This window comes from Rana temporaria, chromosome 11, assembly GCF_905171775.1.
Source record: "Rana temporaria chromosome 11, aRanTem1.1, whole genome shotgun sequence".
NCBI classification, from domain to species: Eukaryota; Metazoa; Chordata; class Amphibia; order Anura; family Ranidae; genus Rana; species Rana temporaria.
In genome coordinates, this window is record NC_053499.1 from 102,671,715 (window position 1) to 102,698,813 (window position 27,099).

General features: G+C 47.3%; 1 protein-coding gene across 1 annotated transcript in view; it reads right to left on the minus strand.

Annotated features, from left to right (window-relative positions):
• Positions 1-27,099, minus strand: part of RASGRP2 (RAS guanyl releasing protein 2) — a 1,313,980-nt gene that overhangs the window by 871,968 nt on the left and 414,913 nt on the right. The window contains exon 3 of the mRNA XM_040327755.1: positions 20,389-20,491. Within this exon, the coding sequence (XP_040183689.1) occupies positions 20,389-20,491 (103 nt within the window). The remainder of the gene's footprint in view (positions 1-20,388; positions 20,492-27,099) is intronic.

The window sequence follows — 27,099 nt, forward strand, 5'->3', positions numbered from 1 at the left end:
TATTTTGCTCCTTTCTTAAAGGGTTTTGTATTTGGTAAAACACAATAGTAAAGTTATAGGAATGTTTAAAAAAAATTGTTGGTGTAACGTATTTTTCAGCTTTGTTCTTTTTAAGAAATGTATATGATATTACTATAAATATGATATAAATATAAATATATAACCTGTTTCTGGGTTTTCAGGACTGATTACTAATATGTGTCTAACTATTTTTTTTTATTATCTCCATACAGGAATAAGAAAAGAAAGACAGGAAAAGCACCTCTAAGTTATCTGATTTAATTGTAATAACAGGTGCAGGTATCCAACACTTACATTTAAAATAACAGGAACAAGGATTGAAGTGATGGTAATCAGATGGAGCCGGGCTGTGCCTGCAATTTGTGAGAATCTCCGCTCAGATGCCGGGGGAGCCGAGTCTGCAGTCGTATGAGAGCGCTGTTAGACAAGCCGCTGGTATTCTTTGTTTTGGTCGCTAGAGGGTGCTCCCGCCTGCCGGCGGCGTTCTGCGGTCTTCCCGAATGTCACTGGTCTGCCGGGCATGCGCAATCACTGTGTCGCCATTACGTCACGTCGTTTTGACGGCGGTAGTGACAGATTGTCAGGGATTCCTTTCGGGATTGCCGGGGAGGTCGCACACAGGCTCACTGTATCCCCGCACATACGGTGGGGGGTATGTGGCGGTTAGGTGCGGGCAATGGCAGATGGGTAGAGCCACGGTATTGAGCACACCCAGCAGGATTGACACCCCCATGAATAGCAAGCCCCAGGGAGCTCGCATTCTAAAGCTCACATGGCGGCCTGGATGGAGGGATAATCAGATATTGGGTCTAAAAGTAAGTAATGCCTGACTCTTCACATGGTCTTTTGGGTAGATTTCTACCTCCCCTAGCCTGCCCCCCCTATTATTAATACCCTATTCTCACAAAAAAAATGTTTTTCCATATTTTGTCTAGACTCCTGCGGTTACAGGCATCATAAACCTTATGCCCACCTAGGTGATTTCTCTAGCAAAATTACCAAAATATTCTCAATTGTGTCAAAAAGAATATATTTCACCTATCTGGAATAGCCCATGTAATTTTCTCCTCCCCTTTTCTTTTTTCTTTTTCCGATTATTGTCCATTTTCTTTTTTATTTGTCACCTATATGCGTTGTTTACCACTAGGGATGAGCCGAACACTCCCTGTTTGGTTCGCACCAGAACCTTCGAACGGACCGAACGTTTGCGCAAACTTTAGAACCCCATTGAAGTCTATGGGACTCGAATGTTCGAAATCAAAAGTGCTAATTTTAAAGGCTAATATGCAAGTTATTGTCCTAAAATGAGTTTGGGGACCAGGGTCTTGCCCCACGGAATATGTATAAATGCAAAAAAAAAACGTTTTAAAAACTGACGTTTTTTCAGGAGCAGTAATTTTATTGATACTTAAAGTGAAAAAAAAATTGAAAAATTCCTTTAAATATTGTACCCGCTGGGTGTCTATAGTATGCCTGTGAAGTGGCACGTGTTTAGAACTGTCCCTGCACAAAATTACATTACTATAAGAAAAAAGTCATTTAAAATTGCTTGCGGCTTTAATGTAATGTCTGGTCCCTGCAATATGGATGAAAATCATTGAGAAAAATAGCATGGGTTTCCCCCCACTCCCTCCACGTCATTACAAGCCCCTTTGGCCCTATATACTTTGAACAGCATTATACAGGCGGTGCAAACAAGACAGGCACTGTAGGTTTGTTGTTAAGTAGAATCTGTTTGTAATTTTGAACTGGTACTTTTTTAAAGTGTAGCTCCAACTTTTCTGAAAACATAGAGAAGGGTTCTCACCCCTGTAAACATTTGTTTTGCTGTCTGTGTGCATCTGTTCAGAAGATTGCAATTCACTTTCTGTCCCAATGACAAATGATGTTTTTAAAATGTGGATTTTTTAGTGAAACAAGGATTGGTGATAAAGCATAAGTGGACAGGAGACACCTCTTACAGAAGAGAATTTCCCTTCCTAGGGGTAGATTTCCTCTCACTTCCTGTTGTCTCCTTCCGTTTGCAAGTAGGAGTCGTTTGTAAGTTGGATGTTTGAAAGTAGGGGCCTGCCGTATATACTCTGCAGAAATTTGGGCCCTAGGTGTTAGTCTTGGTGGGCACTGGAATGCCCTGCTGTGAACTATTATATCAAGAATTGTAATTGCATGCCATTGTTGAACAGTGGTAGAAAAATTGGACCTTTGGTGCTGGTGCCACAACACTGTAAGTCCTTACAGTTACTCTTGGTGGGCGCAGGAATGGGCCCTGCTGTGAAATATTAGATCAAGAATTGTAATTACATGCCCCTGTTGAACAGGGGCAGAAAAATTGGGCCTTTGGTGGTGGTGGTGCTGGTGCTGGCGCCACAACACTGTAAGCCCTCACAGTTACTCTTGGTGGGTGCAGGAATGGGCCCTGCTGTGAAATATTAGATCAAGAATTGTAATTACATGCCCCTGTTGAACAGGGGCAGAAGAATTGGGCCTTAGGCACTGGTGCTGGTGCCACAACACTGCAACCCCTCGCAGATACTCTAGTTGGAGAGCAGGAATGAGCCCTGCTGCAAAGTATTGAATAAAAAATTGTAATTACACGCCCCTGTTAAACATGAGCAGAAAAATTGGGCCTTAGCCACTGGTGGTGGTGCCCAGAACCAAAAATGTTCTTACAAGCTATCAGCATGATCATTTCTGAGGAAAATCATAGTCACTCAGCATAACGGGATAGTCACTCAGCATCAGCATAGGCAGTCTCCAAGGGATCTGACATTTAAAAAAAAAAAGATTCAGTTGCATCAGCATCAGGTGCTTGGTAGCTGGTGGTGATCCAAGCCTGATTAATTTTTATGAAGGTCAGTCGATTGACCGAGTCAGTGGAGAGGTGCACCCTGTGATCAGTTACAAAGCCTCCAGCAGCACTGGATGTGCATTCCGAAAGAACGCTGGATGCAGGACAGGCCAGTAGCTCAATTGCATACTGTGTAAGCTCTGGCCAGTGATCCATCCTCAAGACCCAGTAAGCCAGAGGATTTTCGGGTGGGAAAGGTGTCCAAGTCTGATCTTGCCCCTAGGTATTCCCGCGCCATGTAAAACAGACACTGGCGATGGTTGCTGGAACCAGTCATACCTTGGGGCTGCAGACTAAAAAATTGTCTGAACGCATCGGTCAGACAGCCTCCTTCTCCACTGCTCCTTCTGTGACTGACCAAAGCCTCAGCAACACGTTGTCCAGGACCAGGATTTTGTAACCTCCCAGTTTCTGGGAACGCGTTGCACAGACCTTCCTGCAAGGCCTCCCGATGTTTAATCTTCTGCTTCCTCTGCGCCGGCAAGATCAGGTCCACAACCTTACCCTTGTAACGTGGATCAAGGAGGGTTGCCAGCCAGATTCCTCTCCTTGATAGCACAAATATGAGGACACTTCTGCAGGCTTTGCAGGATCAGGGAGGCCATGCAGCGTAGGTTTGCTGAGGCATACGGTGCGGAGTCCTCTGGGTCACTGAGGACGACATGATCCTCAGCCACCTCGTCCCAGCCACGTACAAGTCTATGGGTTTCTTAGGACTGTAATTGATCCCTTGAAGACTGTTGCTGATGCTGAGTGCTAGGCTCCACCTCCATGCTGACACAATCCTCCTCCTCTTCCTGTGTGATAGGCGGGCAAGCAGAAACACTGTCTGGATAAAGGGGGCCTTGAGCGGTAAGGAAGTCCTCCTCTTATTCCCTCTGTTCTGCCTCAAGGGCCCTGTCCATTATTCCACGCAGCATGTGCTCCAACAGGTGAATAAGAGGGACAGTGTCACTGATGCATGCACTGTCACTGCTCACCATCCTCGTGGCCTCCTCAAATGGTGACAGGACAGTGCATGCATCCCTGTTAATGGCCCACTGGCATGGGGAAAAAAAACAAGCTCCCCTGACCCTGTCCTGGTGCCATATTGGCACAGATACTCCTTGACGGCCCTCTGTTGCGTGTGCAGCCGCTGCAGCATGGCCAACGTAGAGTTCCACCTGGCCTGCTTAAGGACATCCTGTAAGCCTGGGTACCTGCCCAAGAACCGCTGCACCACCAAGTTAGGGACATGAGCAAAACAAGGCACATGGGTCAGTTGTCCCTTTCGCAGGGCGGAGAGGAGGTTGGTGCCATTGTCGCAAACCACTATTCCTGGCTTAAGCTGGCGTGGCGTCAACCACTTCGGAGCTTGCCCCTGCAGAGCTGACAGAACCTCTGCCCCAGTGTGGCTTCTGTCCCCCAAGCACACCAGCTCAAGCACCGCATGGCATCTCTTTGCCTGCGTACCTGCGTAGCTCCTTGAACGCCTACGGAGCACCGCTGGTTCCGAGGACACAGCAGCACAAGAAGAGGCCACAGAGGAAGAAGAGGAGGGGGTAAAGGAGAGAGGTGTGTCATTTTAGAAGCGTGGTGGCAGAACAACCTCCAACATTACTGTATCTTGTCCTGCATCATTCCCAGCTGCCAGCAGAGTCACCCAATGCGCCGTGAAAAATAGGTAACGTCCCTGTCCATGCCTGCTGGACCATAAGTCAGCGGTAATATGCACCTTACCACTGACCGCCCTGTCCAGTGCGGCATGGACATTGCCTTCCACATGTTGCTTTCCATGAGAAAAAGTGGCATTTGGGAACCTGCCACTGAGATACCGCACATTCCACAAACTCACGAACGGGGGCAGAATCTACCAACTGAAAAGGCAGCAGTTGAAGTGCTAGCAATTTAGCTAAGCTAGCATTCAACTGCTGGGCATGTGGATAGCTGGAAGAGAACTTCTTTCGGCGCTACAGCAGCTGGGGCAGGGAAATTTGCCTGGTACAATCTGACATCGGTGTACCGATAGTAGATTGCCTGCAAGTACTTGGCTGTGACACACCTAATTCTACACCTTCAGTCCTATCAGTGCAGGCTTCAGAGAGGACTGAGGGTATAGTAGGGTTGTCGATCCCAGCTGATGAGGGGCAATGGGGGGTCCGCTTTGTTCTTTGGTGTGGGTCTTTGAGCTACGCTTGCCAACGAACTGCATGGCAGGTCGACATATGTGTGGTCAAGCATGTGGTGCCCAAGCGGGTGATGTTTTGGCCACGCGAGATACGCTTGAGACATATGTTGCAAATAGCAGCAGTGCGATCTGATACACTTGTCTCAAAAAAGGCCCACACCAAAGAACTTTTGTAATAACGCTAAAACACAGCAGCGCCATGCACATGCATAGCTCTGCGTTGTGATGCAGTCAGTGTGCTGCCCTTAAGCTGGCCCCTGGAGTGTATCCTGCCTCGTTGGAGATGTGCCTGTGCCTCCTCCTCCTCCTCTCTCCTATCAGGCACCCACATAGGGTCAGTGACCTCATAATCCCCTCTCTCCTCATCACTGTAGAAAACCTGGCTGTATGCTGCAGCTGGGGGAACATGACTGCCAGATTGCTGTCCTTCTTGGGCACCCCCTCTCTCTGGGCTCACGTTACTGCCTTCCTCTAGCTGTGTACCATCATCGGAGCCTTCAAAACACTGCGCATCCTCATGCAGCATGTACCCAACACTGTGGTCAAACAGTTTGGGGGACTCCTCAGGAGGACATGGTGGGGCTAGGGAAGGAGATTACTGATGCGATTGAGCAGAGAGAAGAGGATGCCTTGGCAGCTGCTTTGCCAGACAAAGTACCCTGAGCCTGGGTGAGAGAGGAAGAGGACGGCTTGGTCATCCACTCTACCAAGTGTTCGGCATGTTGCGGCTTAACACAGCCAGCTACAGAAAAAAAAGGTGAGCGTGTCCCACGGCCACGTGCTGATGAGGATGCACCGAGTCCACGACCAGCAGTACTGTTGCCTCTAGACGCAGAGCCTGCTTGCCCTCTTTTATCAGCTCGTGACTCTCTGCCTCTCCTTGTTGTCCTTCCAGACATACTAATGGCCTGCAGGGAGATGTAGCTGCACAAATACTGACAATACTTCCTGATCAGTCACTGCCTGTGGCATTAATATAAGAACACCAGTAAATGTATTGACGTAGCTTTAGGTGTACACTGTGCAGAGGACACAGTGCACCAAGTGAAAATACTTGCAGATCCCTGCCTGTGGTATTAATATGAGAACACCAGCAATTGTATTCACGTAGCTTTAGGTGCACACTGTGCAGAGGACACAGTACACCAAGTGAAAATACTTGCTGATCAGTCACTGCCTGTGGTATTAATATGACAACAACAGCAATTGTATTCACGTAGCTTTAGGTGCACACTATGCAGAGGACACAGAACACCAAGTGAAAATACTTGCTGATCAGTCACTGCCTGTGGTATTAATATGAGAACAACAGCAATTGTATTCACGTAGCTTTAGGCCCCGTACTCACGACCAAACATGTCTGCTGAAACTGGTCCGCAGACCAGTTTCAGCAGACATGTTTGGCCGTGTGTTGGCCCGAGCGGACCATTTTGGGACGGATCAGACAGGTTTCCAGCGGACAACTGTTTCCCGGACTTGTTTTAAAACAGTCCGCTGGAAACCTGTCCGCCCGGACATGTACGGTCGTCTGTACAGACCTACCGTACATGTCCTGCCGCCCGCATCCCTCGCATGCGTCGAATGACTTCGACGCATGCGTGGAAGCATTTTTAAGGCGGCCCGCCCACGTCGCCGCGTCATTGTCGCGGCGACACCGCGTCATCGACGCGGCGACACCGCGGACACGCCCCGCGTAATGTTTACGCGCGGGCTTCTGTTCGATGGTGTGTATAGCCATCGAACAGAAGTCCCCGGGCAGTCCCCGGCCAGACATGTCCGATGGAAACGGTCTGCAGACCGTTTTCATCGGACATGTCCTGCCGTGAGTACTCGGCCTTAGGTGCACACTGTACAGAGGACATAGTACACCAAGTAAAAATACTGCAGCTAGCACAATCACATGCCTGCCTGTCAGTATATTAGGAAGAGCGGATCTAGCTAAACTCAATACAGATTGGGACGGATTCAGAAAGAAGATACGACGGTGTATCTCCTGATACGCCGTCGTATCTATGCGCCTGATTCAGAGAATCAGGTTACGCATAGATATGCCTAAGATCCGACAGGTGTAAGTGACTTACACCGTCGGATCTTAGGCTGCAATTCCAGGCCGGCCACTAGATGGCGTTTCCGTATCTTTTACGCGTCGAATATGCAAATGAGCATTTACGCCGATTCAGAAATAAACGACCGCCCGGCGCTTTTTTTTACGTCGTTTGCGTTCGGCTTTTTCCGGCGGAAAGTTACTCCTGCTATAGGAGGGGTTAGTGCGGCGTATCCTATGTTAAGTATGGCCGTCATTCCCGTGCCGAGTTTTGAATTTTTTACGTCGTTTGCGTAAGTCGTTCGCGAATACGGCCGGACATAATTTACGTTAAAGTCGAAACCAATGACGTCCTTGCGACGTCATTTGGAGCAATGCACGCTGGGAAAATTTGTGGACGGCGCATTCGCTGTTCGATCGGCGCCTGATTTAAATTTTACACGCCCCCTAGCCGCGGAATTTGAATTCCGCCGTGGGATTTACGATACGCCGCCGCAACTTTAGAGGCAAGTGCTTTCTGAATAAAGCACTTGCCTCAAAAACTTGCGGCGGCCTAACGTAAATCAGATAGGTTACACGGATCTAAAGATCCACTGACCTATCTAAAAAAATATATATATAGCCAGATTCAGGTAGAGTTACGCCGGCGTATCAGTAGATACACCGTCGTAACTCAGAATCTGCGCCGTCGCATATTTAAGCGTATTCTCAAATTGAGATACGCTTAAATGTTGCTAAGATACGACCGCCTGCGCAGTCGTATCTTAGCTGACTATTTACGCTGGCCGCTAGGGCCGTGTACGCTGATTTACGCCTAGAATGCGTAAATCAGCGAGATACGCCTATTCACGAACGTACGCTTGCCGTCGCAGTTAAGATACGCCGTTTACGTAGGCTTTTCAGGCGTAAAGATAATGTATGGACGTCGGAACCGCATCGAATTTTAAAATGTTTACGTCGTTTGCGTAAGTCGTCCGTGAATGGGGCTGGAAGTAATTTACGTTCACGTCGAAACCAATGAGTCTTTGCGGCGTAATTTGGAGCATGCGCACTGGGTTATGTCTACGGACGGCGCATGCGCCGTATGTTCAAAACGTCAATTACGTGGGGGCATGCCTTATTATTATAAAACACGCCCACCTCTTCCCAATTTGAATTAGGCGCGCTTACACCGGCACATTTACGCTACTCCGCCGTAACTTAGGACGCAAGTGCTTTGTGAATACAGCACTTGCCTCTCTAACTTACGGCGGCATAGCGTATATAAGATACGCTACGCCTGCCTAACGTTAGGCACGTCTACGTGAATCTGGCTAATATACAACACCTGGGATGCATATATATCCTCTACACACTGTGGGCCAGATTCAGAAAGATGAGCGCATCTTTCTGCTGGCGTAACGTATCTCCGATATAGTTACGCCGCTGTAACTTTGGGCGCAAGTTCTGTATTCAGAAAGAACTTGCGCCCTTAGTTACAGCGGCGTAACGTATGTGTTGCGGCGTAAGGCCGCATAATTCAAATGGGGATGTAGGGGGCGTGTTTTATTTAAATTTGGCTTAACCCCGCGTATTTGACGTTTTTTTTGAACGGCGCATGCGCCGTTCGTGAAAACATCCCAGTGCGCATGCTTGAAAATCCGCCGCAAAACGGCATTGCTTTCGTCGTGAACGTAAATTCAGCCGTATTCGTGAACGACTTACGCAAACGACGTAAAAATTTCAAAACTCGGCGCGGGAACGACGGCCATACTTAACATAGGATATGCCGCACATACCCCTCATATAGCAGGGGTAACTTTACGCCGGAAAAAGCCGAACGCAAACGACGTAAAAAAAAAGCGCCGGGCGGTCGTTCGTTTCTGAATCGACGTAAATAGTAATTTGCATATTCCTCGCGTAAACAAACGGAAGCGCCACCTAGCGGCCAGCCTGAAATTGCAGCCTAAGATACGACGGTGTAAGACACTTACACCTGTCGGATCTTAGGGATATCTATGCGTAACTGATTCTCTGAATTAGGCGCATAGATACGACAGCCGGACTCAGAGATACGACGGCGTATCAGGAGATACGCCGTCGTTTCGAAACAAAAAAGACAAAGTGCAGCGCCTTCTAAGCGTAGCAAGCAAGTTTAATTGAAGTAAAATGTTAGAAACATATAAAAGACCTACTCACAAACATACGTAGGTACAGGCAGGAATATAGGTGTCATCCGCGTGTGTTTCCCGGGGACCGTTCGATGTCCTGGTACAGGCAGCGTGGAGATGTCCCTCTCTGTACAGCAGCGGCGGCAGGAACCGAGGCGCCCTCGTAACTCGCAGGCTGAGGTCAGGTTTCCACTGCGGACTGCAGACGGCGTCACTTCCGGGCGCGGGAGGTGCACGCGTTCGAAAATTTCAAGTCTCTTCCTCAGGCTGGTCCCCTCTCACGCCCTACTGAACTTTATCCTTGCTTCACCAATCCCTTACATCAAAACACACATTCCACCCACGAAGGGTTAAGACCTACTATCCGTGAAACCAGTGACACCGGTGTTTTTCCCCAGGTCTCACTTGCAGCAGCGAACACTTAGACTCCCCCGGGGAGAGAGGTGATGGTACATGCACTACTTCCGGCATGGACATTATCAACCTCTCTAGCTACGTATTATCCTTAGAAGAGAGAACGCTATTGGCCAAAGGCCTCACCTTCTGCCCTGAATCCCAGCTTGATACTTTTGAGATCACCAAAGACCTGCATCTGTTTGCACGAAAATTATTATTTAAAAGTTTATACTCCAAACACAAAGGTGATATTTCACCTTCGATGACCCAACAGCATCAGGCTGATTTAGAACTACTTCTATCCCTGTCAGACGACGTAGATTCCATCGATCTGATTGACACATTGGATCTCGAAAGCTTACCTGTTGAAAAACTATATCCAGACACCCCTGAGATTGCTGGTCCTCTGAAAAATAAATCGGACAAATTTCCTCCTCTGTCAACTAATTCCAACCTAGCTGCATTTGTCGCCCTCACCTCTGCGGAAATCCAAAAAAATTCAAAGACCTAGAACTAGTGGGAACCTCACCAACCCACTCAATGAAGCCCTTGAGAAACTCAAAAATTGTAATTCACTAACAATTAAACCATCTAACAAAGGTGGAAATATCGTCATCCTTGACAATGACCAATATAGGAACATGTGTCAAAAAATTCTCTCCAATACCGAGTGGTATATGTCGATACCTATGTCAAGTATTCTTAAATTTGAGACACAGTTCTATGCACTTATGGATGGAGCTTTTGCTCAGGGTGCGATCAATCAGGACACCTGGGAATTCATTCGGACCAAATACCCAAAAATACCAACGTTTTATTGTTTACCCAAGGTCCACAAAAGCCTCACTGACCCCCCAGGGAGGCCTATAGTGTCGGGCAATGGTGCCCTCACCGAAAATCTCAGCATTTTTATCGACACGCATCTACGGCCCTTTGTAATTAAACTCCCGTCCTATATTAAAGATACTATTCATCTACTTCAAAAAGTTGATTCCCTGCATACATCAAGTGATACATTATTGGTAGCCATAGATGTTGAAGCTCTATACAGCTCCATCCCCCATACCCTTGGAGTGGCGGCCATCAGGCATGTTATCTCCTCCATTTTTCAAAGGGATCGCAAATTAGGCGAATTTCTTGTGATGGCACTTGAATTCGTCCTCGAACATGGTGTTTTTTCATTTGATGGCTCCTACTTCCTCCAGGTGCAGGGGGTTGCGATGGGGACTTCTTGTGCCCCATTGTATGCCAACCTGTACCTGGGGGAGTGGGAGCACTCCTTTCTTTCCAGCAGGGGTGCTAGGCCATGGATTCATCATGTATCGGCTTGGTTCCGATACATTGATGATATCCTTATGCTGTGGGAGGGATCTGCTGCTGAGCTGGATTTGTTTATGTCTACTATGAACTCTAACGACTTCAACATGAAGTTCACAGTATCTAGTAGCAACTCCGAAATTGCATTCCTGGACGTGCTCCTATCTAAAAACCCTGAAGGCGGCCTTTCTACTGGTCTATACAGGAAACCCACAGCGGGTAACACAGTGCTACACGCTACCAGTGCACACCTGGCAGCACTCATTAAATCAATTCCCTACAGTCAATACCTGCGCCTCAAGCGCAACTGCTCAAACCAAGATGTTTTTCTATCGGAAGCTGCTGCATTGAGAGACAGACTCCTACTAAGAGGATATTCCATGAAATCTCTGAAAAAATCCTTTAAACGCGCAGATGGACAAACCAGAACTAGCCTGTTATTTAAGCCCAACCAACAAAAAAAGACCATGAGTGATACTCTTAGGATTATCACCAAATACCACGGCCAGCACCAACAAGTCAGGTCAATCATTAAAAAATTCTGGCACCTCCTATCTATTGATCCTAACCTGAGCCCATTTGTACCAACAGAACCTGCGATCACGTATCGACGAGCATCCTCCCTCAGGGACCAGTTGGTCTCCAGCGAATTCAGGGGTACCTTCAGAAAGGACCCTTGTAAACGCTGTGGAACCTTCACCTGCGGGGGATGTTCCATCTGTCGATACATGAACACTAAAGCTAATGTCACCCTACCCAATGGTCGATCATACCGGCCTCGACATTTTGCTAATTGCAAAACTGCAGGGGTGGTATACCTACTCACCTGCAGCTGTGACAGATTTTACATCGGTAAAACCAAATTATCATTTCACATACGTGCCCTAAGACACATTCACTCAATGAAAACAGCTAACCCAGATCTGCCTCTAGGCAGGCACATTTTGTTGCACCATGGAGGCAAGTTCTCGGGAGCTAATTTTCTTATTCTGGACAGAATCCACCCAAACGCCAGGGGTGGCGACTGGAACAAAATATTACTTCAACATGAAACCCGTTGGATCGCCAACCTTGGTGCGAATATCCCCCCAGGTCTTAATGATCTGATTAGCTTCAGACCGTTCCTGGAGGGTTTTGCGTCCGGTGGCTGTGAAAAAGATTAAGATCTCCTGATCCTTGACAGTACCTAGGTATCTTTTCATTCTGCCCATATTATGGGCGTTCGTTTTTGGATTTTTTAGATGTTGTGATTTTACAGGCCGTGTTCAATCATGTTTAGGGGTGCTTACTGATGTTCACTGCTCATGTGTTGTCATTTTGGGACCTTGTCGCTGCTCACGCTAAGTGTCCCCTCCATTTGTTGCTGTTTATTTCATGTGAATTGTCTCCTTTAATTTACATTTATTTTTGGATTGTCCCTGTCCTTTTATTTATTTTTTTCCGCCCTCCCCCCCCCTCCCCTTGTTGTGGGCCACTTGGACCGTATTTGCACCTTTGGTGCCGACGCCACCCACCTTGTTTTCCCCTTCCTTTTCTCTTGGGGGGCAAGGTGATCTGTTCTCCGCTGACCTGGCGCACGTAAGCCTGCCCCCAGGAGCTTCCTGTGGGTTGGCATACGCGAGACCTTGGTCCGTACCACTTGTGGTCTGTGACCTTTTAGGTCCTCTTCAGCGCCAGCAGGGAACCGGGTCTCACGTGATGGTCTTTCCCATCCCTTGGGGAAGACTCCTTTTTTCCCCTTGGTTGGGACTATCACCACCTTAACCGTTTTCCCTGGACCCGTTTTTGGGCATTTTTTATATACAATATACAATTGTTTATAATATAATTACTCCAATCACCGATTATAAGGAGAATGTACTTCACTACTTTCCAAACTAATCTAATATCTCCTCCTAAATTTGCCATCATTCAGCCCCATTACTCTATGTACATGCGTCTGCCTGCCTTCTAAACACCTTTAGAGCAGCCCCTCGTTTTTATACTTTATTGGTTGCTATGACAGCGCTCCCTGTCAGCAACACCACCTGTGTGTGTATTTTTTCCACACAGCGTGCACTCCCCTATCTTTTGTATATGCTGGGCGTTCTTTGGAGATGGTAGGCACTCCCCCCCTGGCTTCCATGCTGTCTCCCCGCCCTTGTTGGGCGATCTGCTCCTCGGAGGGGCGCGGTGACGTCACACGCCGGGAACCATCGTCTTCTGAGCCCGCCCATTTCCTTCCCCATACATCTGCGTGTCTACACGGCGCACACTGTACCCGGCGCCAATCAGATGCAGGGGGCGGTGTTTTCCCCTGTCTCTCCCCTCATTACTGGACAGCTATTTACCCAAACGAGCGGCCGCACTAGTACAGCGCCGACTGCTGATTGAAAACCACGTCTATCCTCCCTGTCCTGGTAAGACTGCTACTATCTTCTGTTTGCTGCTCCTTTACCAGCTTTTATCACAGAAACTTGTTGGGCTTTTACCTCCCAAGCTCTCCCCTCAATGATTTTAATATTCATGTGTTCTCCACAGAGTTGGATAATCTGTGCTGTCACACTACTGACCTCCTGAACCCTTGGGATCGTCCCTGGCTTACCCCCTGCTCCATTGCAGGTATGCAGTAATTTCTGTGCTCACAGTGCAAGCCATCTTCAGTGTCATCTCTTACATTCCAAATTAACTCTTTATTACCTATCTATAATTACGTGTCTCTCCTTTGACTTTCTCAGGAGTCCCACTGATACTAATAAATCCTATTGGGGTAGCTCGTGTTTCCCTGCAGGTATGCTAATATCATGGGTTTTTAATGTTAATATAATTTACGTGCAACATCATTCGTTACGCATGGTAATTAACCCCTGACCTTCATTTCTTACCATCCTTTTCCTGCTTGATGCCTTTAGGAGCCCCACCAATACTAATATACTCCAGTTTGGATCTCTCCTTCCTTAATTGGTTGTTTATGCTTTAAACACTGGGATCACACCTTTTGCCCCTTGGCTGCTTTCCTGCTCTACTCCAAGCATTTTAAGTCTCATTACAGGTATATACCCCCATGATTCCTAAAAAAACTTTTATACAATTGACATTGTTGTACATCGACATTAGTTATGTCCACCTTTTATCATACTGTATTTTTTCTACTTTGCAGGAGCCGTGTGGTTCCGTTCCACATCTCCTCCTGCTTGCCCAGGGTTTGTCTTCAGGAGTTCTGGGACATGATCCTGTGTCCCCTTGGTTGGCTCCCTATCCACCTTAGGGAATTGGTGCCTTGGTGCTCTTCGGTCCTTTTTGGTCTACATAAGTGGTGATGGGTACGTGTTTAATGTAACGTGTAGATTTTAAATTTTTGCCTTCCCTTCCGATATATGAATACATGTTAATCTGCTTTACGATATATGAATACATGTTAATTTGCTTTATCATAATCTTTTACTGCATACAGTATAACTGTCGCATGGACTCCGGCCCCTGAAGAAGGGACTGAAATCCTGAAACGCGTAGGGCCTGAACTCATCCCTGCGGATATACGCACCACTTAGTGACGTACCTTGTTTTTACAATAATGTGTTGCTTATCATAATTTTTGCTTTGTATTCTTTCATAATAAATTTTACTATACCTTATACTTTTTCTTATCATTGTTACCGTTAAAGCCCCACCCTGGGGGAACCTCTCCTCTTTCCTAGTTTAACCAGGGGTGTTGGTAACGCCAAAGGGTCTTCCATTATAAAATACTTTTCCCTTTCAGTTTTATGTTTGTGAGTAGGTCTTTTATATGTTTCTAACATTTTACTTCAATTAAACTTGCTTGCTACGCTTAGAAGGCGCTGCACTTTGTCTTTTTTGTTTCTATACAGATTACACTTCATCTGTCAGCTGGCAGCCATCTAAAGCAAGGCTATAGTGATATAGTGCTATGGACTATTTGATGGACTACTAAATTTCCTCCAAAGCACTGTTCTCTGGGACAATTTTCCTTTTTCTTTTCTTTTTTCATCCTTAGTTCCCATCCCTAATCCAATCCCATTTTAGGTTGTGACCACTAGACACCAACAGGGAGTGCGCTCGATTATCATGTTTTGTTTTACGCCGTCGTATCTCCTATCTGAATCCGGGCCTGTAACTGATTAGCCTGTCTGCCTCCCTGCTCTATCTAACTAAAAAAAAAAAATGATACTCTCTCTCTCCGGAGGTGGCCTTATATAGTGTGGGGCATGTACTAAAACCACACTCATGCGCCAACGTGGCTAATAATGACTGTACATATATTACTGTTAAATATGTGTATCGTTTTGTCTTTTGTCTTTACAACAAATCTCATTTATGCATATGTATCTCTTTATAGAGTTCATGCCCTCAAAATTTTCCCCAGAAGAAGACCTCTACTGTCAAAGGGTTGGAACGCGTTGGAGTTTTATAGCATAAGTAAACTACACTATATTGTCACATGAATTTATATTGGCTGTATTTATATACTGTACATGTATATGTTTTTTAATTGGTATTATGGAGCTTATGTTTTGATCCCACTAGATGTTTTCTCCATGTACTTTTTTCAACCACTTTAGGACTGAGTACAAGTACCGATACTTTTTTACAAGTACTCACGAATACCGATTCTTTTTTTTCAATGTCATGTGGCAGTTTTGACAGACGGGGACTGATAGGTGGCACTGACAGGTGGCTGGCACTGATAAGTGGCACTTATGGGCACTGACTGACAGTGGCGGCCCGTCCATAGAGGGCACATGGGCGCCGCCCCCCCTCCCCCCAAAGCCAGTAAAAAAAAATGAAAAAAAAAACATTTTTTTTGGGCCCTTTAAGAAAAAAAAGGTCCTTTAAGACAGTGCATGTTCAGGGTGGGCGCCGGTCACAGACTCAGTGCACTGCTATAGCATCATTTGCATTTGCAGTTTTTTTTTTTAAGCTCTGTAGCTATGTGCTGTGCGCCACGAGCCAATCACTCTCCAGTGTCTCCACAGTCTCCACTCTAATTGGGTCCTGCTGCTTCCTCACTGCAGAAGGAAATGGGCGGTGCTTTCCCAGGGCAGTGTTACTTTCGGTTTTTGCTCCAGGCGGACTCTAAGGTAAGTAACTTATTAAAACACTTTATTTGTCTCAGTCTCATTGTCTGTCCTGTCCAGTGTCCCTGTCGGGTGGACAGGGACACTGGACAGGACAGCAGCACCTGTCCAGCACCTGTCCAGCAGCATCTTATGCTGTATGCTCAGCCTGTACTGTGATCGGACTGAGAGTGGACAGGAGGGAAGGGGGAGGGTGCCGTGCTTCACATCTCCTGTATGTGTGTGAGGGCTTAGAGTACTGCGTCCTGTAGCTGTGCTGTACAGATCTCTTATCTCTGTCTGTCTATCTAATCTATCTGACTGCCCCCCCTCTCTCTCTCTATCTATCTATCTATCTATCTATCTATCTATCTATCTATCTATCTATCTGTCTCCTATCTATCTATCTATCTATCTATCTATCTATCTATCTATCTATCTATCTATCTATCTATCTATCTATCTATCTAATTATCTATATCTATATGTCTGTCTAATTATCTATCTATCTAATTATCTATATCTATCTGTATGTCTAATTATCTATCTATATATCTAATTAACTATAGCTCTATCTCTCTCCCCCTCCCTCCATCTATCTATCTGTTTAATTATCTATTTATCTATAGCTCTATCTAGCTATGTCTAGCTATGTCTCTCTATCTCTATCTATCTATCTATCTATCTATCTATCTATCTATCTATCTATCTATCTATCTATCTATCTATCTAATTATCTATAGCTCTATCTCTCGCTCCCTCCCCCTCCCTCTATCTATCTGTCTGTCTGTCTGTCTGTCTATCTGTCTATCTAATTATCGATCTATCGGAATATCTGTCTCTCTGTCTGTCTGCAGGTCCCATTGTCTGCGGGGGGGGGGGGGGGGTGACTGGGGTTTTGTTTGCGCCCCCCCACAAAAATGGAGCACCAGCCGCCACTGCTGACTGGTGCTGATGGGCACTAATAGGTGGCTGGCACTGATAGGTGGCACTTGTGGGCACTGATAGCACTGATAGGTGGCACTGATAGATCGCACTGATTGCACTGACAGGTGTCTGGCACTGAAATTCTGCAAAAAATTACACTGAATTTATAAAAAAAATATATGCTGCAATGCCCATCTTGGTACACCCTGCACTCGGCTGCAGTAAGCAGCAGACATCTTGTTACACCCAGCCCATATAGCTCAGGCTGGATGTAACAAGATGTCTGCTGCTGCTTACTGCAGCCGAGTGCAGGGTGTACCAAGATGAGCGTAGGGACATTCGGCCGCTGACAGCAAATGAATGTGACAGCACCACTCACCGATCCTGATGCAGCTGCGCCCTACACCCCTGCCAGCTTACCAAGTTTAACTGCAGGTGAGGCCTCGCTCTCCTCCCGCCGACTCCGTCCACCAACTGTGCCTGCCCTCTCCAGCCAGACTCCGCCCGCATTTCCATCCAAAGACTCTGCCCGCCAGGGGCGTACCTAGAGCATTTGGCACCCGGGGCAGATCCTATACCTGGCACCCCTCACGGTAAAATATAAAAACACCCCACTGTGCCCCCTGCATACCTCTGCATCCTTCAATATCTCTTTGTCACTACTGTATAGCCCCCTCTCCACAACTGCACCTCTGGACTTCTTTACATTACACAGCACTCTGCATCACTGGACCCCTTTACATTACACAGCACCCTGCATCACTGGACCCCTTACATTACATAGCACCCTGCATCTCTGCACCCTTTTACATTACACAGCACCTTGCACCACTTTACATTACACAGCACCCTGCATCACTGGACCGACCCCTTACATTACATAGCACCCTGCATCTCTGGACCCCTCTTCATTACACAGCACCCTGCACCACTTTACATTACACAGCACCCTGCATCACTGGACCGACCCCTTACATTACATAGCACCCTGCATCTCTGGACCCCTTTACATTACACAGCATCCTGCACCTCTGGGCCCCTTTACATTACATAGCACCCTGCATCACTGGACCCCTTTACATTACACAGCACCCTGCATCACTGGACCCCTTTACATTACACAGCACCCTGCATCACTGGACCCCTTTACATTACACAGCATCCTGCACCATTGGACCCCTTACATTACACAGCACTCTGCATCACTGGACCCCTTACCTTACATAGCACCCTGCACCTCTGACCCTTTTACATTACACAGCCCCCCACAGCTCTAGACGCCTGTATGTTACACATACACCCCCCTAACAGTTCTGGACCCCCTGCATGTTACACAGACCCCCCCCTACAGTGCAGACCCCTCCCCCTACAGTACAAACCCCTCCCCCTACAGAGTAGACCCCCTCCCCCTACAATACAGACCCCCCTACAATAGAGACACCCCCCCTAGAATAGACACCCCCCCTAGAATAGACACCCCCCTACAATACAGACACCCCCCTCTACAATACAGACACCCCCCTACAATAAAGACACCCCCCCTACAATACAGACACCCCCCTTCAGACCTATAATGCTGTGCACCTCGGCTCAGATGATCAGTGTGCTGTGCACAGCACTTGTAGACTACACAGAGGAGGGGAGGCGGCTTCGGTCTGCGCTGACATCTCCAGCGTGTGCTGCCCGCCCCCTCTCCAGCCAAACTCCGCCCGCACTCCACCCGCCCTCTCCTGCCTTCCCCAGCCACTGACTCCTCCCACTCTCCCCGGCCACTCTACAAAAAAAAGTATCCGTGAAGCATCGGGAGCATTTGCGCGAGTACAAGTACTTGCGCAAATGCTCTGTATCGGTCCCAATACCGATACTAGTATCAGTATCGGGACAACCCTAATTATCACTATCTGCTGCAACTCAAAGCCCCTAGGGCTATCCTTTCCTTCCTCACAACTGTATAATTAGTCTTCAGTAATATGAAGTAAAGCATGCTTGTTATACTCCCCGTGGAACCTAAGGGGTTAATGATCTGCATCATGTAAAAAGGCTGTTTGATCCTTCCCTTATTTTACTGTCCCTAATCCTTCTGCTGTTTGGTGTGTATTGCTAGAGAGAGTTTTATTTTTCTTGGGAGGGTGCCAATCAGCACTGTCCACAAAGAGGGTCAGAGGTCATGCAGCCTCATAGGTCAATCAGAGGAGAATTAAAACTCCTTCTACAAGCTTTAACCAAACACTGATAGAAGTCACATGACTGATATATACTGCTGATCAGGAAAAGTATTTAGAAGTTTATTTTTACTAAATAAATTGCATTTTCATGTTCTGTTTACTGTGGGAAACCAGATATACGGTAGTGAATGCAGAGTCCTGGGTTTAGTAACACTTTAACCTCCATTTTCATTTGAGATTTGTGCTGCACTGTAAGACTGTTGTTTTGTCATTTCTGCTTACCCAGTGTCCTAGTGGCCAGCGGAAATATGCAGCTAAGATACGCCGTCGTAAGTCCGAATGCGGCGCCGTCATATCTATAAGCGTATTCTCAATCTGAGATACACTTATCTGTTGCTAAGATACGACCGGCGTAAGTCTCCTACGCCGTCGTATCTTAGCTGCATATTTCCGCTGGCCACTAGGGGCGTGTACGTCGATTTACACCGAGAATATGCAAATGATCAAGATACGTACGCACGCCCGTCGCATGTAGGATACGTCGTTTACGTAAGGCGTTTTCAGGCGTAAAGATAAACCACCAAAAAGATTGCGCAGCCAATGTTAAGTATGGACGTCGGGACAGCCGTCGAATTTCACGTCGTTTACGTAAGCCGATTCAGAATGGGGCTGAGCGTAGGTTACGTTCACGTCGAAAGCAAGGGGTATCTGCGACATGATACTGAGCATGCGCGCGCATGCGCCATACGATCGGCGCTTCATTTACATGTATGGTAATGAATCAAACTATGGTAGTGAATTCATTACCATACAACACGCCCCCTAACTGCCTATTTTGAATTAGGCGGGGTTACGCCGGGCCATTTGCGCTACGCTGACGTAACTTAGGAGGCAAGTGCTTTGTGAATACAGTACTTGCCTCACTATCTTACGTCGGCGTAGTGCAAAGGGGATGTGCTACGCCGACCTAAAGAAGCACCGCCGTACCTGAATCTAGCTGTATATTTCTGGCACATCATCATTTATTTTTCTTGTAGCATGTTTAAGAGGATAAAAACAGAGAAACATGCATGCATTGCAGAGATGTAAAAAATGCAGTATGTTTATGTTTTTATAATTTGCCTTGACATACACTTTAAAATATACAGTGCAATAAAGAAACAATTTAAAGAATGCCTAAAAGTGTTAAATTGTGTACAGTTAAAGTTAGCTATATATGTTTGTAAAAGGAGAAATTAAGTGTAAAAAAATATATAAAATAAAGAATAAAAAAAAAAAAAAGAATGCCTAAAAGGATATAGAGTAAAAAGTTTCTTAGCTAGGTCTCCAGATGGGATATACCAGGGATGCATCATAAGAAACATTTGAACCATTTCGCGATCCTTAGGGCTTCCATTTGAATCTAGACAAGGCAAAGAGAAGACACCATTTTTACTAAAGATGATTTAACATATACTTTCTATTTTCTTTCTTTCTAATAGGAAAAGCAGCACTGATGACTTCAAAACATTCTCAAAATATACTTGATTAGGGATGAGCCGAACACCCCCGTGTTCGGTTCGCACCAGAACCTTCGAACGGACCTTAATGGGACTCGAACATTTGAATTCAAAAGTGCTCATTTTAAAGCCCAATATACAAGTTATTTTTGGAAAACGGGTTTGTGGACCCGGCTCTTGCCCCAGGGAACATGTATCAATGGAACAAAAAGTTTTTAAAACGGTTGTTTTTTCTGGAGCAGCGATTTTAATGATGCTTAAAGTGAAAAAAATAAAAATAAAAATTCCTTTAAATATTGTACTTGCTGGGGGGCATATTCTTAAAGATCTGAGGCGGCGGAACGTATGTCCTTTACGTTACGCCGCCGCAAGTTTAAGTGGCAAGTGCCTGATTCCCAAACCACTTACCTGTAAACTTGCGGCGGCGGCGCGTAAAGTCCACCCGCGCAAGCCCTCCTAATTCAAATGATCCTGGTAGGGGGCGTGGTTCATTTAAATTAGGCACGCTCCCGCGCAGATCGTAATGCGCATGCTCCGTCGGGTAAATTACCCGATGTGCATTGCGCTAAATGACGTCTCACGGACGTCATTTGTTTTGACTGTAGCGTAAATGGCGTCCAGCGCCATTCACGGACGACTTACGCAAACGACGTTAAATTTTCAAATTTCGACGCGGGATCGACGGCCATACTTAACATTGAGTACGCCACCTAGGGGGCATGTTTATCTTTACGCCGCGTATCGCTTACGGAAACGATGTTAAAACACTATGGCGGGCAAGCGTACGTTAGAGAATCGGCGTGACTAGTCATTTGCATATTCTACGCTGACCGCCACCTGGCGGTCAGCGTAAATATTGCAGCCTAAGATACAAAGGCGCAGGCCGTCGTATCTTAGGCATGTTTAAGTGTATCTCAGTTTGAGAATACACTTAAACATAGGATCGGACTTACGTCGGCGTATCTGCTGAAACGCCGGCGTAAATTATTTGAGAATATGGCCCTGGGTGTCTATAGTAGTGGCACGTGTTTAGAACTGTCCCTGCACAAAATTAGATTACTATAAGAAAAAAGTAATTTAAGACTGCTTGCGGTTTTAATGTAATGTCTGGTCCCTGCAATATGGATGAAAATCACTAAGAAAATAGCATGGGTTTCCCCACCCCCCTCCCCCCAGGTCATTACAAGCCCCTTTGGCCCTATATACTTTGAACAGCAGTATACAGGCGTTGCAAACAACACAGGGACTGTAGGTTTGTTAAGTAGAATCTATTTGTAATTTTCAACAGGTACTTCTTTAAAGTGTAGCTTCAGCCATAAAATCTTTTTTTAAGCTTTTCTGAAAACATAGTGAAGGGTTATCACCCCTGTAACATTTGTTTTGCTGTCTGTGTGCATCTGTTCAGAAGATTGCACCTCACTTTCTGTCCCAAAGACAAATGATTTTTTGAAAAAAAATTAAAATGTTTGTGAAACAAGGATTGTGATTTGTGATAAAGCATCAGTGGACAGGAGACACCTTTTACAGAAGAGAATTTCCCTTCCTAGGGGTAGATTTCCTCTCACTTCCTGCTGTCTCTTTCTGTTTGCAAGTAGGAGTCATTTGTAAGTTGGATGCTTGAAAGTAGGGGCCTGACGTATATACTCTGCAGAAATTTGGGCCCTAGGTGTTGGTGTTGCCACAACACTGTAAGCCCTCACAGTTAGTCTTGGTGGGCGCTGGAATGCCCTGCTGTGAAATATTAGATCAAGAATTGTAATTATTAAATAAAAAATTGGGCCTTAGGCACTGGTGCTGGTGCCACAACACTGCTACCCCTCACAGATACTCTAGTTGGAGCACAGTAATGAGCCCGCTGCAAAGCATAGCATCAAAAATTGTAATTACACTTCCCTGTTAAACAGGGGCAGAAAAATTGGGCCTTTGCCACTGGTGGCGGTGCCCAGAACCAACAATGTTCTTACTAGTTATCAGCAAGATCATTGAGGAGGAAAAGGATATTCAGTGAGCATAACAGGATAGTCACTCAGCATTAGCATAGGCAGTCTCCAAGGGATCTGACACTTCCAAAAAATTATTCAGTTACATCAGCATCAGGTGCTTGGTAGCTGGTGTTGATCCAAGCCTGATTCATTTTTATGAAGGTCAGTCGATCGAGGGAGTCGGTGGAGAGGCACACACTGTGATCGGTCACAAAGCCTCCAGCAGCACTGAATGTGCGTTCTGAAAGAACGCTGGATGCAGGACAAGCCAGTAGCTCAATTGCGTACTGTGCAAGCTCTGGCCAGTGATCCATCCTCAAGACCCAGTAAGCCAGAGGATTTTTGGTGGGGAAGGTGTCAAAGTCTTATCTTGCCACTAGGTATTCCCGCACCATGTAAAACAGACGCTGGCGATGTTTGCTGGAACCGGTCATACCTTGGGGCTGCGGACTAAAAAATTGTCTGAACGCATCGGTCAGACGGCCACCTTTTCCACCGCTCCTTCTGTGACTCACCTAAGCCTCAGCAACACGTTGTCCAGGAGGAGGATTTGGTAATTCCCCAGGATCTGGGAACGCGTTGCACAGACCTTTCTGCAAGGCCTCCCGAAGATGTTTCATCTTCTGCTCCCTCTGCGATGGCAAGATAAGGTCCGCAACCTTACTCTTGTAACGTGGATCAAGGAGAGTTGCCAGCCAGTAATGATCCCTCTCCTTGATACCACGAATACGAGGATCCTTACGCAGGCTTTGCAGGATCAGGGAGGCCATGCAGCGTAGGTTTTCTGAGGCATTTGGGGCACAGTCCTCTGGGTCACTGAGGACGTCAGGATCCGCAGCCACCTCATCCCAGCCGCGTAAAAGTCCATGGGTTCCTTGGGACTGTAAATGATCCCTTGAAGACTGCTGCTGCTGATGCTGAGTGGTAGGCTCCACCTCCATGCTGATGATACAATCATCCTCCTCCTCCTCGTCCTCTTCATGTGTGCTATGCAGGCAAGCAGGACCACTGGCTGGATAAAGGGGGCCTTGAGAGGTAAGGAAGTCCTTCTCTTCCTCCCTCTGTTCTGCCTCAAGGGCCCTGTCCATTATTCCATGTAGTGTGTGCTCCAACATGTGAATAAGAGGGACAGTCTCACTGATGCATGCACTGTCACTGCTCACCATCCTTGTGGCCTCCTCAAATGATGACAGGACAGTGCATGCATTCCTGATCAAGGCCCACTGGCATGGGGAAAAAAAACAAGTTGACCCAGTTCTGCTGCCATATTGGCACAGGTACTCAATGATGCCCTCTGCTGCGTGTGCAGCCGCTGCAGCATGGTTCCATCTGGTGGGCATGTCACAGATTAGGCGGTTCTTGGGCAGGTTGTATTCCCTTTGGAGGTCTGTCAGCCGAGCAGTGGCATTATATGACCTTTGGAAATACACACAGACTTTCCTGGCCTGCTTCAGGACATCCTGTAAGCCCGGGTACCTGCCCAAAAACCGCTGCACCACCAAATTCAGAACATGAGCAAAACAGGGCACATGGGTCAGTTGTCCCTGTCGCAGGGCAGAGAGGAGGTTGGTGCCATTGTCGCTAACAACCATTCCTGGCTTAAGCTGGCGTGGCGTCAACCACCTCTGAGCCTGCCCCTGCAGAGCTGACAGAACCTCTGCCCCAGGGTGGCTCCTGTCTCCCAAACACACCAGCTCTAGCACCGCATGGCATCTCTTTGCCTGCATTCCTGCATAGCCCCTCGTACGCCTACGGAGCACGTATGGTTCCGAGGACACATCAGCACAGGAAGAGGCCACAGAGGAAGAAGAAGAGGAGGGGTGGAGGAGAGAGGTGTGTCACAACCGGTAGGAGTGTTTTGGAGGCGTGGTGGCGGAACAACCTCCAACACTACTGTACCTTGCCCTGCGTCCTTCCCAGCTGCCAGCAGAGTCACCCAATGCACTGTGAAAGAGAGGTAACGTCCCTGTCCATGCCTGCTGGACCATTAATCAGTGGTGATATGCACCTTACCACTGACCGCCCTGTCCAGCGAGGCATGGACATTGCCTTCCACATGGTAGAGAGCCGGAATCGCCTTCCGTGAGAAAAAGTGGCGTTTGGGAACTTGCCACTGAGGTACCGCACATTCCACAAACTCACGGAAGGAGGCAGAATCTACCAACTGAAAAGGCAGCAGTTGAAGTGCTAGCAATTTCGCTAAGCTAGCATTCAACCGCTGGGCATGTGGAAGGCTGGGAGATTACTTCTTTCGGCGCTGCAGCAGCTGGGGCAGGGAAATTTGGCTGGTACTAACTGACATCGATGTACCGATAGTAGATTGCCCGCATGTACTACTAGGTTGTGACACACCTAATTCTACACCTTCAGTCCTATCAGTGCAGGCTTCAGAGAGGACTGAGGGTATAGTGGGGTTGGAGATCCCAGCTGATGAGGGGCAAGGGGAGGTCTGCTTTGTTCTTTGGTGTGGGTCTTTCAGGTATGCTTGCCAACGAACTGCATGGCAGGTCGACATATGTCTGGTCAAGCATGTGGTGCCCAAGCGGGTGATGTTTTGGCCACGCGAGATACGCTTGAGACATATGTTTCAAATAGCAACGGTGCGATCTGATGCACATGTCTCAAAAAAGGCCCACACCAAAGAACTTTTGCAGTAACGTTGAGACACAGCAGCGCCCTGCACAGGCGTAGCTCTGCGATGTAATGCAATTGGTGTGCTGCCCTTAAGCTGGCCCCTGGAGGGCATCCTGCCTCTTTGGAGATGTGCTTGTGCCTCTTCCTCCTCCTCTCTCCTATCAGGCACCCACGTAGAGTCAGTGACCTCATCATCCTCTCCCTCCTCATCACTGTCGAAAACCTGGCAGTATGCTGCAGCTGGGGGAACATGACTGCCAGATTGCTGTCCCTCTCGGGCACCCCCTCTCTCTGGGCTCACATTACTGCCTTCCTCTATCTGTGTTCCATCATCGGAGCCTTCAAAATGCTGCGCATCTTCATGCAACATGTACCCAACACTGTGTTGAAACAGTTTGGGGGACTCCTCAGGAGGACATGGTGGGACTAGGGAAGGAGTAAGTGATGCCATTGAGCAGAGTGAAGAGGACGCCTTGGCAGCTAATTTGCCAGACAAAGTACCCTGAGTGAGTGAGAGAGGTTGAGGATGAGGATGGCTTGGTCATTCACTCTACCAATTTGTCTGCATGTTGAGGCTCAACACGGCCAGCTCCCGAAAAGAAGGACGAGCGTGTGCAATGGCCACGTGCTGAAGAGAATGCACCGTGTCCACCAACAGCACTGTTGCCGCTAGATGCAGAGCCTGCTTGCTCTCGTGACTCTCTGCCTCTCTTTGTTGTCCTTCCAGACATTATAATGGCCTGAAGAGGACAAAATCAGTACACACACCTCGTAGCTTTAGGTGCTAACTGCAGAGGACACGTGCAGTACACACCAAGTAGCTTTATGTGCAAACTAATAAGCACACTTGCAGTATACACCAAGTAGGTTTCGGTGCAAACTACAAAGCACACTTGCAGTATACACTTAGGGGCAGATTCACGTACAGCCGCGCAAAATTGTGCGGGCGTAATGTATCTGATTTACGTTACGCCGCCGCAACTTACACGGGCAAGTGCTGTATTCTCAAAGCACTTGCTCCGTAAGTTGCGGCGGCATAGCGTAAATTGGCCGGCGTAAGCCCGCCTAATTCAAATGTGGAGGGGGGGCGTGTTGTATGCTAAACTACTGTGACCCGACGTGATTGACGTTTTTGTGGAACGGCGCATGCTCAAATTTTGACGCGGGAACGATGGCCATACTTAACATTGGCTGCGCCTTATATAGCAGGGGCAACTATACGCCGGGAAAAGCCTAACGTAAACGTCGTAACTTTACTGCGTCGGCCGCACGTACATTCGGGAATTCGCGTATCTAGCTAATTTGCATACTCGACGCGGACTTCGACGGAAGCGACACCTAGCGGTCAAAAAAAAATGCAGTTTAGATCCGACGGCGTAAGAGACTTACGCCTGTCGGATCTAATGGATATCTATGCGTAACTGATTCTAAGAATCAGGCGCATAGATACGAAGGCTCGGATTAGGACTTACGATGGCGTACATGGCGCTGCGCCGTCGTAAGTCCTCTGAGAATCTGGGCCTTAGTAGGTTTAAGTGCAAACTATACAGCACAAGTGCAGTAAAAACCAAGGCCAAGATTCTCGTAGATCGGCGCATCCTTATGCCGGCGTAGCGCATCTCAGGTGCGTTACGCCAACGTAACTTAGAGAGGCAAGCTCTGTATTCTCTAATCAGAAGCGTGCATTTTTGCGCCGGCGCAGAGTAAATTCATTGGCGTAAGACGGCGTAATTCAAAGTAGGAAGGAAGTGGGCGTGATCCATTTAAATGAACCGTGACCCCATGCAAATGAAGGGCCGAAAGACCGGCGCATGCGCCGTCACGTGATGGCATGTCCTGCACCCCTCTGCGCATGCTCACAACTATGCCTGGCATTAATCCTGAGTTACGCCGGC